Consider the following 10302-nt stretch of genomic DNA (forward strand, 5'->3'; position numbering starts at 1 on the left):
CACAGTGCATCGCAGTTTGTTGGTCTGGGGCTGCATAGTCCCTGCTGATCCCTGTACACTGCTGAACGCGCCTACAATGGGCATATGATCATCAGAACTGGACAAAGGAGCAATGGAAGAAGTTGGCCTGGTCTGATGAATCATGTTTTCTTTTACATCTTGTGGATGGCTGGGTATGTGTCGCTTACCTGGGGAACACATGGCACCAGGAGGCATTATGGGAAGAAGGCAAGCCGGTGGAGGCAGTGTGATGCTTTGAGTGATTGTTGACTGGGTCCTGCCATCCATGTGCATGTTAATTTGCCACGTACCACTTACCTGAACATTGTTGCAGAGGATGTACATTCTTTCATGGAAAAGTTATTTCCTGATGACAGTGGCCCTCTTCAGCACAGCTCCGACAAATGGTCTTGAGAACACAACAATAAAGTTTCGAGGTGTTGACTTGGCCTCCAAATTTCCCAGATCTCAATCCAATCGAGAATCTGTGGGATGTGCTGGACAAACAAGTCCGATCCATGGATGCCCCACCTCACAGACACAGACACTTGATCTAAAAACTGGTCCTGGTGGTCCTCTCTTAGTAGAGAGCTTGTTCAACTGCACCAATAACTTTGTATTCAAGGGGACTGTTGTAATTCATGTGAATTTAGCACTGATCTAGAAAATTGGACTAACGTTAATGCTACAGGTATACAAAGTTTTTTCCTTACCTATATGAACTTTGCTTGGTCTTTTAAGTGTCGCAGGCTCACTGGAGGGAGTCATCTGGTTACTGGTCACTGCAAGACGAAGAAGAAAATAGGTTCAACGATAATAATTTTGAAAGTTTAGTTTTAATGAAGAAAATAATCATTGTTACAATGATACAAAAACACATTAAACTAACAACAGCCTTGGTTTAATCTTTACAGTGTATAGGAATTCAGGAGGCAGCTTCTAGTGTTTTGATTTGATTTTTGGTGGCTGTTTAATATATGCACCTACATGCTGGAGTATTATAAAAAATACAAACAAGTAGACTGAAGGTTTTTTGCACATCTTTGTCCTCACAGCAAAGATGACACAATGAAAATGATGTGGCAGACTAAGGATAACCCATCTTCAACTTCCTCCTTCTTGAGTCTGCCAATGATGAGAAATATACTGTAACAATTACACTTTGAAAACAGAAAACACTGTCTCCTATATGGAAGGACTATTTTTTTAGGCCAACTTATGTCTTGTTCATTTGATAACAATTGTGTATAACCACAGAGATAATCAAATTTATAAAAAAATTAATCTCAAAATGAACCATAGATGTTCACAAATGTAATATTTCATCCATTTGTGACTTTAGTTAACAATGTATGCATGAAGGTGCACGGCTTTGATACATATAAGGCCTATACATTTGATGTTTGACATACATAATTGAATTAAAGAGGTTGAGTAATTGATAGAATATTTGTACAATGTTAACGAATATTAGTGGCATTCACCTGAAAGTATGTATTAATAGTGTTGGTAAAGGACCAGTGTGTAGGATTTAGTGGCATCTAGTGGTGAAGTTGCAGATTGCAACTAATAACTAACTAATAATCTACATGCAGTGTGTGGTTTGTCTGTTCCAGGCTACTGTAGAAACACAATAATTCATACATTCAGGTGATTATACACTAATTAAAACATACTTAAATAAAATCTAACAACAAGGATATCTGGTCAAACTTTCAAACACAGCTATTTGGCCCTCGTTTGTCATTTCTGTTACATTTCATGCTGTGAAACAACACCAATTTGAGCATTTTTTGGGTCAATATGTGCTCCCCAACTCGTCAACCTCAGATTAATTGTTTACAAAATAACTGGAACTCAGACACATCTGGTTCTACTGGTTGGTTTGAGTGCCTGAACATAGAGGGAGGGAAACAACACACGTATCACAAATAACACAAAATATTGTATTGCATATGAGCAACACTATGTAGAAGTGCCAATATCTCACATTAGACCGCTGCAACAAAAAACACTGATCTCTGATTGGCCAGCAGGTGTTAAAATCAGTTTCAGCCACTGCAGGTGTATGTGTGTTAAATATTTCACAGCCAAACTGCATTTTGTAGTAACATACAAGTGTCACAAGGTGGCAGCAGCTAAATGTGAAGACAGTATATGGGAACTGTTCATATCAATGAATTTGACAACAACTTTAAATGTTTCACAATAAAAGCCTTGGTTGGACATGAAGGGAGTCTGTCCCTGCCACAGGGTTTTTAATTTGAAACAGAAACAGGAAGTGTTGAGTTTATATGAAGAGCATAATGCAGTAGCAAAGAGTTAACACGGCAAACCCGAGCAGATCAGAAACAAGGAGGCTTTATACTAAAATATGATCAAATGATAAAGACCTGACAGTCGATCTATTAATCAGTGTTTCGTTTCATTGGTATTCGTTCTAGGTTCTAGGTGTTCTGAGAAAATACCAGTTGCTCAATACAGCCTACAGAATACATGAAAAGTTAAAGGTCCAGTGTTTAACATTTAGGAGGATCTCAGAAATGGAACATAATATTTATATGTTTTCAGTAGTTTTCAGAGTGCACTGATTAAATAAATTAAATAAAGTTTTACATAAATTATAAATGGAAGGGTAGAGGGGAAGTCAGTGAGGGCATGTTGAGCGTTTGGATATTGCCTGCCTCTTTATGGATTTGTTTGTCTAATTGGACTGCTATTATCAGTCTTTTGTTACCATCCAGCTTTTTGTTGTATACTGGGTCGATATTTTGGTCTTTTTCTTATCATTGATCTATTTTGAATCTACAGACTCTCCTCCGTCTCATGGTGTTGTAATTAAAGTTATGTGTGTACTCATGTGCGATGTAGTGATAGGTCAGACTCACAGACTGGCGTATTTCAATGCTTAAGCCTTTTAATTGACTAAAAAGACAAGAAAAAAAAACAGTTGACTCTCCAGAATGAAAGGCCTAAAATGCTACAGTGTACAGCATGTTTCTTTGTTGTCCAAGAGATATCATTCTTTCTTTCTGGCGCAGACAAACGGCTTCATGTAAGAGCAAGGCTGGTCGTCAAATTTCTTTTGATCTGTAAAAAGACAGGGAGTTATTTAGACAACCAGTGAACCATCAGAATTACGCAAAGCAGATGTATATAACACTGATAGTATATATAATGGACAGAGCTTCCGGGTCTTGAAGTGAAGCCAATGTGTCACGTAAACCTGTATTCAATGTAATGGCCAGCAGGGGGCTGCTGCAATAAAAACAAATACAAGCAGTCTTATGGAGAAATCAGCAATTGTGCCGATTTATGAGCTCAGTAAACAGTTTCCTGATGAGTTTTTGGTCTGTAATCTTCGAGTTTCAAGTCTTCTCCATCAGGCATGATGTTCACTTCTAGTAAAGATGGTTCCCATGTTTAGGAGAAGATCAAATAGATCCATAAAGCAGGATTAGGCGGGGGTGTACTGTGGATGACAGCTCATCTCAGTCAGGTCGTCCAGCTCAATGCACCAAACTCAGATCAAACTGTCAAACTAGGCAGTGCTGATCAGATATGGATCCAGATTCTTTTACTGCTTTGACAATTTCTCTTCTAAAATCGTTTCACAATCATATTTTACTGTTTATCTGTAATAGAGATCATGTGTGACCAGGCGAACCGCCATCGTTTCCTGCTACAGACGAGTAAAAACTGCGCAGCCAATAAGAGCAGCTCAAACCCAAAGACACAACTTCCAGCTTTCCCTCCTTTGTCAAGCCAAGATATTATTTGATTGTTAGGAGGTAATGGTTTCTGGTCGTTACTGGTGTTACATGTTCTTAGTTGTTGAATAGAGGGTTTTGAGAAGCTCTCGTCCAACATCCTACCAAAATCGACCATTATTATCACTTGTACTGACAAAAAAAAGGAAACTGTTTCTGAAGCTATATATCTGTTTACCTCCAAAGTTCATCAACATACAGTGCGCATTCGCACGATTATCAGGCTGTCCTTGATCCCAGTACTGAAACTGGAAACGTGTACCGTCACTCCAGAACCAGGTACCCTCCTAGACGATTAGAATATAACACAACAAATGTTTAAAAGTAAACGTTTTGTTTACAGTGTTTTACATTTTGTGCAGTCAGTGACATACCTGTGCCGCATCGTAGCCTCCAAGCCATGCGAGTGGATACGTATGAGTGAGAGTCAGGATCATACCCTGAATCGCTTGATGCTCCTCAAAGCTGTGCACTGATGCAAGGTTTCCACCCCGATCCAGACAGTTTCTCTACGCAAGCACAGAGCGGATGAAGGATGTAGTGTGGAGCCATACAAATGATACATTACATACCAAAGACACCAAATTAGAAGCCAATAACAGCAGAATGGATGTAGTGTAGAAGCTTTTTGCACTAGTGGTGGAGGAAGTATTTAGGTAGCCTTGAAATGTGTGAAAAACGCAAACAGCCCTTTTTAGAGTCTAGGCAATTTTACTGTTGTAGTTGGTTGAGGTGGAGCTCATGTTTACTATTTTGTAGAGGACTGCAACTATGGATTATTTTCTCCATTGAGCAACTGATTGTTTGGTTTATAAAAATTGTTCGAAATGTCGTCTTGTTTCATCCAATCAACGGACAAACTGTAATTATTAAAGGATTATTATTTAGGAGGCTGGAACCATGAAAAACTACTTAAATGATTGTCAATTAAAATACTAAACCTTTACATTTTTAAAGTAGCAAGTAGTAAAGAGGAGTAAAAGCCACCAATATTTCCCTAAATAATAGAAAAGAGTGATTTGTGGACTCAAATAAAGTACAGTACTAAAGTAAATGTATTTGTTACATTCCACCACTGTGCTGCACTGAAGCCAAATCATCCTGATTACCTCAGCATCTGCCCAAGTCATTGTTGTTGGAACATAGATGAAACAGCGATCGTTGAAACCAGTCCAACCGGTGGGACAAGCTATGCGACAAACAAATTTAGAAAAGAAGTGAACATGAGAGGCACCAAAGCAGGTCCCCATTGATGCACCAGACCTATAGAATGCTTAATTTAACTTGCTGAGGGGTTTCTTTGGGAATTTTCCTTGAAAACAGCTGATAATGAAGTTGGAGAGAGCAGGGAGGCAGAACCAATACAGTTTTAGCCCTAAAAAGACTTAAATACTTCACAAAGTCATAAGAGTAAGAATTTTAAGTCACCTTCTTGAATGATTAAATCTGTCCCGTCACCGATCTCTGCTTCTGGAACAGCTGGAGGTTTTGACACAGCACTTAGTGACTCGGTTCATCTTCTGTTGTTATTCTACATACACAATAACTGCATGCAAACTCTCTAATTTTCATCAAAAGTGACAGAAAGATTGGTTACATTGTCAACAAAGGTAAAAAAAAGGCTGACAAATTGTTTGTTAGTATATGGGCACATGGGTTAGGCACTTTGTGACTGCTGTCTGTGAAAGGTGCTCTCTCTCTCTATATATATATATATATAAACTTTGCTTTCTTGTTTTAAATTAAGGGCTCCTCAGAGCAATTACAAAGCTACAATGACTCGGCTGAGACCAACAGTCACATGACAGTTATACCATGAACAGGCTGTGTTTACATAAAGATAGAGAACATGGAAGGCAAGGATTCATGCCATGATATTTGACGTGTACTATAAAACTTTGATAAAAAGCAGGGTCCAAATTAGACGCAGGTCCCCTGGTGTGGCTACACATTTTCCCAAATAAACACAGGTCTCAATGAGAGGCCTGGACTGGATTTTATAGAAGTTCTTTGGATGTATAAACCTTTGTAAAGCCTCAAAGCTGCTTAGATCATCTACATAAATAGAAATATTTAAACTTTTGTCAATATGATTGAAGCAAATAAAAGCCTGAGGTATTAATTGAAGCTTGTTAAAAATGCTGTATATATTATATATATGATTTACCCCGTTATAACTGTTCACTTTACAAAAGTCATTTTTGATTTCTCCCTGTCTCTAGCCACGATTCTGCTGTTTCCATAGAGGTGCAGGACATTTATATTGCACTGACAAACTAACCCAGTTGGTAAAAAAGTGAGAGGAACCAAAAAAAAGCAAACACACAGTTCATTTAATTCAAAAAAGTTGTAAATAGTAAAACTACTACTAAAAACTAAATACTAAAATAAGGAAAAGTACTAAATAAGGATCTTTAATCTTTTTCTGTGACCTACAAAACTAAGTTAGTGCCGCTTGAAATTACTACTAAAAGCTGCTTAATTAGGAATCTTTGTGTTACTTTGCTGTTAAATTTTTGGTGTAATCCGTTTCAACAATTTTGCGTTAAAGTAACTTATCGCATTACAGTGCAGGAACTCCTTTGGGTTCAGAAGAGGGAACATTGACCTATTTTTCAGGAAGCATCGATTGCAAATTTACATAAACTGAGCAAGTCATCAGCAGCTGTGGTCCGAGCCATCATAGCACAGACGAGTAGAGACACAGTCAGCATCTTCATGATCTTCAATAAAGAGAAACAGACATGTTGGTAATACTTCAGAAGAGATGTGAGAATCCATCAGAGGATGTAGAGATGATGATGAAGACAGAGCAGAGTAGAGAGAAAAGAGAGTTAAAGCAAACCTCCGGCTGGGTTATCTTCTTTGTCCGCTTGTAGCTTCGACCTTCTTGTGTTCAGGTGCTGAACAAGAGAAATGCCAGCTCTTACATACAGTAAAGTATCCTCTGTGTTGTTTACAAATCAAGGTTCAAGCAGAAATTCTTGTAAGAGGTGTACCTGCAGCACCCTATGAGAGCTTGTCTATTTGTCAATATTAAAAGGGAAATTTCCAGTTAAGTCCATTTTTAAATATTTGTATAGCCCCACTGTTTGCCTCAGAGGCTTCACAATTTGTACAAGGTTCAACAACCTCTGTCCCTCGATTCGGGTAAGTAAACACGTGTTGAGTTGTGGTTGAATATTATTAGAATTTTATATAGTCTATAGTCTATAGCCCTAACATTAGAGGTATTAATTAAACCAAGCAATGCACTGTAAAAAAGGTTTTAAGTCAAACTTGAACTTCAAAATTTTGAAAAGGTTTTGCCAAACTATAATCTTTTGTTGAGGTAATTTATGTTGTAAATTGTGCAGTGGACAATGAGTTAGACTCATCAGGTGACTATAAACCTGACTCTAAATGTATGTTAATGTTGCTCTGTGTCTGTTGGATGTGTAGATTGTTTGCCATAGCAACTTAACTTTAGGTATATATCAGCTGTGTTCATGTTTTATTTCACTGCATTCAAATGGCCAAAACCAGATGATTTGTCCCTACTCTGAACTTTAAAATACATTTTAAAACAGTCTTGGACCTGAAGGTGAAATGCTCCCTGGCATATATCTGTTTGAATAATTAACAGTTTCTCCAGATGGTGGCGCTATGAAACAAAACAAAACGGTGTCCGGTGTGCATGATGGTGATTCATCACTAATTCACTTAAAATAAAGATACTGCAATTCTTGCCATCACCACTGAAGCGTGTCATTAACTTTACATCAGAATATATACATAAAATAAACTTTCCTAGTCCCAGTCAGTCCCTTGTCCCGAATCACCAATATTCCTGTATTTCTCTGTTTTGTAGTTCGCAGACTATACATCACAGTCAGGCCACTAATCTTACAGACACAGACTCATAGACCAGATTGTTTTAATGCTTGAGACTTTTAATTTTGCATAAGACAAGAAAAAACAATTCACCCTCCAGAATAAGTTGCTAAAAGGATTATTTTCAGTCTGCTCTTTTTAAAATATTTAAGGCCTAAAAGACAATCCAGCTCCTCCTCTCTCATTCCTTAAGTAGCTTCACAGCAATAGAAAAACAAAGAAATACAGAGCCTTCAAGTTATAATACTGATTATACAAAACACAGTGTGCTTGTTGTTCTCGACAGGTACTTGATGCCTCTCTGACAGCCCAGGAATCATCAGACTTTCTTGGCGCAGACAAATGGGCGAGAAGCACCACAGCTGACATTATCCCAGCACCTTTGGTCTGTAAATACAAACAATCTCTATGTCAAATTGAAACTGCTGTCTGCTAAAACATCATTGTGGTTCCTGATTTAAACATTCAAAGGAGACAGATTGAGACAAGATCAAGAAACAGTTTCGTCTCGAACTAAGCTGTAAAATGTCTCCAGAATTCAGGACTACAGGTTCCTAGGTGGGGTTTGCTGTTACCATGATAACCACAGGTGTTGCCAAATCAATCAGGCATGAAACTTTAAGCATTACAAGTTTAAACTCTATATACTCTTCAGTAGAAATAAGTTGATTTGATTCACCTCCAAAGTTCATTTGCAAAGCAGCGCTGCTTGCCACACGGTAGTTGTTAGGCTCTCCACTCACCAGTTCAGATACTGGAAATGAGAACCATCACTCCCACAGCCAAAGACGATCCTAGACAAGAAAACTGAATATACACAAATGAAACCGGTTTAATCAAATGACATGTTGAGCCTTGTGTTTAATGATTAAAAATACTCTTGTGCATCAGAGCCTCCGGAGCCATTGCCTCCTTAGACTCATAACTTGCGGGCCGTAATCAGCCTCTGAATCTCATGGTACTCCTGTATGTTCTGCACTGATGCAAGGTTTGCACCCAAGGACTGGCAGTTTTTCTACAGTGGAGATTAATAGAGAGCAGAGTTGAAACAAATAAAAACACCAAGTCAGAAGAAGAAACCAAGAGTGCAAGTCAAGACAAACATATAAACTTTATCTAGGAGCAGTAATTTGAAATCATCCTGATTACCTCTGCTTGAGCCCAAGTCATGGGTCTTGGAAAGTAGTGGAAACAGCGATTGTTGAACAAAGACCACCTATTGGGACAATCTGTTGACCTCTTGACCAGACGACTCTTTACTGAGAACACATAATAGAATAACAGATAAGTCTTCGGTTAAGGTCTTTTCCTGATCGACAAGTTTAGATAATTGCCCAAAACATAATAAGCCACAGTTCAAAAAGACAGGATCCCATCACCCCTATTCTTAACCTCTCTGCACTGGTTAACCGACAGTTCTAGAGTTGATTTTAAAGGAATAGTTTGACATTTTTATTTGCTTTCTTGCCAAAGTAGTAAGCAGTGCTGTAGTCAAGACCACCTTTTCAAGTCCAAGACCATGACAAGCCGAGATCTAGTCAAGACCAAGTTCCAAGAGGTTTGAGTTCAAGTCAAGACCGAGTCCACATGAGAGAGACAGAGTCAAGACCGAGACAGAAATAAAAGAATGCTTTTGGCATTGCCAACGAGATGAGTTTTGGTAGCCAGCACACGATTACAGGTGACTGTCTCTTTCCAAATCCTTAGCAAAAATGGATTTTCGAACCCTAAACCAATACCCATTTTCTGAACAAGAGCACTTCATCAATGATGTTGTTTTGAAGGAGGAAATAAATAAAAAAATATTACTGGACTTGGTCGTCTAAATGCTATGTTATATAAATGTCTATCATAATAGTGATACTAGAGTATTCCTGAGTACACAGAATCTTGAACAAAGTGTAAGGCATTTCAATAAAAATCTAATAAAAGAAGACCCACTTACCTGTTTGATCATCCTTGGCCTCGGCTTCTGGAAGAGCTGGACAGTTTGAGAAAGCAGTTATTGACTTGGGTCATCTCAAAATATGTAAATAAAATACTTCTCAGTTCATTATACATAATAGCATCTCTATATAACACTTACCAGCAGCTCTGGTCAGAGCCATCATGGCACAAAGAACTGCAAACGCAGTCAGTATCTTCATGTTGGGAATGATGATGATAACCTTCAATAAACAGACACAAACATGTGAGTAACATCAAGTTGGGAGCAGACGACTGTCAATGCATTAAGGGAAGTAAGATAAAAGAGTTTGTAGCAAACCTGCTGCAGAATGATCTTGTTTGAAGCCTGTAGCTTCTGTCTTCAACAAGAGAAAGATCAGATCTTATATAGTTACTTATCTTGTCAACTTTTACAAAACAGGAAGGAGACATGCAAATACAGACATAGAAACACCTTATCTATGTGTTGATCAGATATACTCAGTTCCCACCATGAACAAACACTATTATGATCAGTTAATGTGTGTAATGTGTAATTCAATTTGTTTTAATGTATACAGCATTACTATGTTCTTGGCACATAACATAGACATAATGGTTTACCCGATTTAGCAAAGTTTAAAATATGTAAAGAAATCCTTTAAGGATGATTTAGCATTTAGTGAACTTCCAAATCACACTTGGTGAGACTATGATAATTAATGCTGCACTG

The 10302-nt window shown here is 38.0% G+C and overlaps 1 protein-coding gene across 1 annotated transcript; it reads right to left on the bottom strand.

The window, feature by feature from the left end:
• Positions 1–2897: 2897 nt before the first annotated feature.
• On the bottom strand, positions 2898–9982 carry LOC118338506 (type-2 ice-structuring protein-like). Its single transcript, XM_035675817.1, has 13 exons — positions 9910–9982; positions 9730–9811; positions 9589–9624; positions 8793–8902; positions 8574–8658; positions 8323–8397; positions 6616–6656; positions 6412–6493; positions 5199–5249; positions 4880–4959; positions 4145–4279; positions 3949–4057; positions 2898–3090 (listed from the first exon to the last, which is right to left on the bottom strand). Exons 2-13 carry the CDS (start codon positions 9788–9790, stop codon positions 3020–3022), a joined length of 936 nt encoding a protein of 311 aa, XP_035531710.1. The 5' UTR covers positions 9791–9811; positions 9910–9982; the 3' UTR covers positions 2898–3019.
• Positions 9983–10302: the final 320 nt, after the last annotated feature.

This window comes from Morone saxatilis, unplaced genomic scaffold, assembly GCF_004916995.1.
Source record: "Morone saxatilis isolate NCDOM2014 unplaced genomic scaffold, NCSU_SB_2.0 Contig4, whole genome shotgun sequence".
Lineage (NCBI taxonomy): Eukaryota > Metazoa > Chordata > Actinopteri > Moronidae > Morone > Morone saxatilis.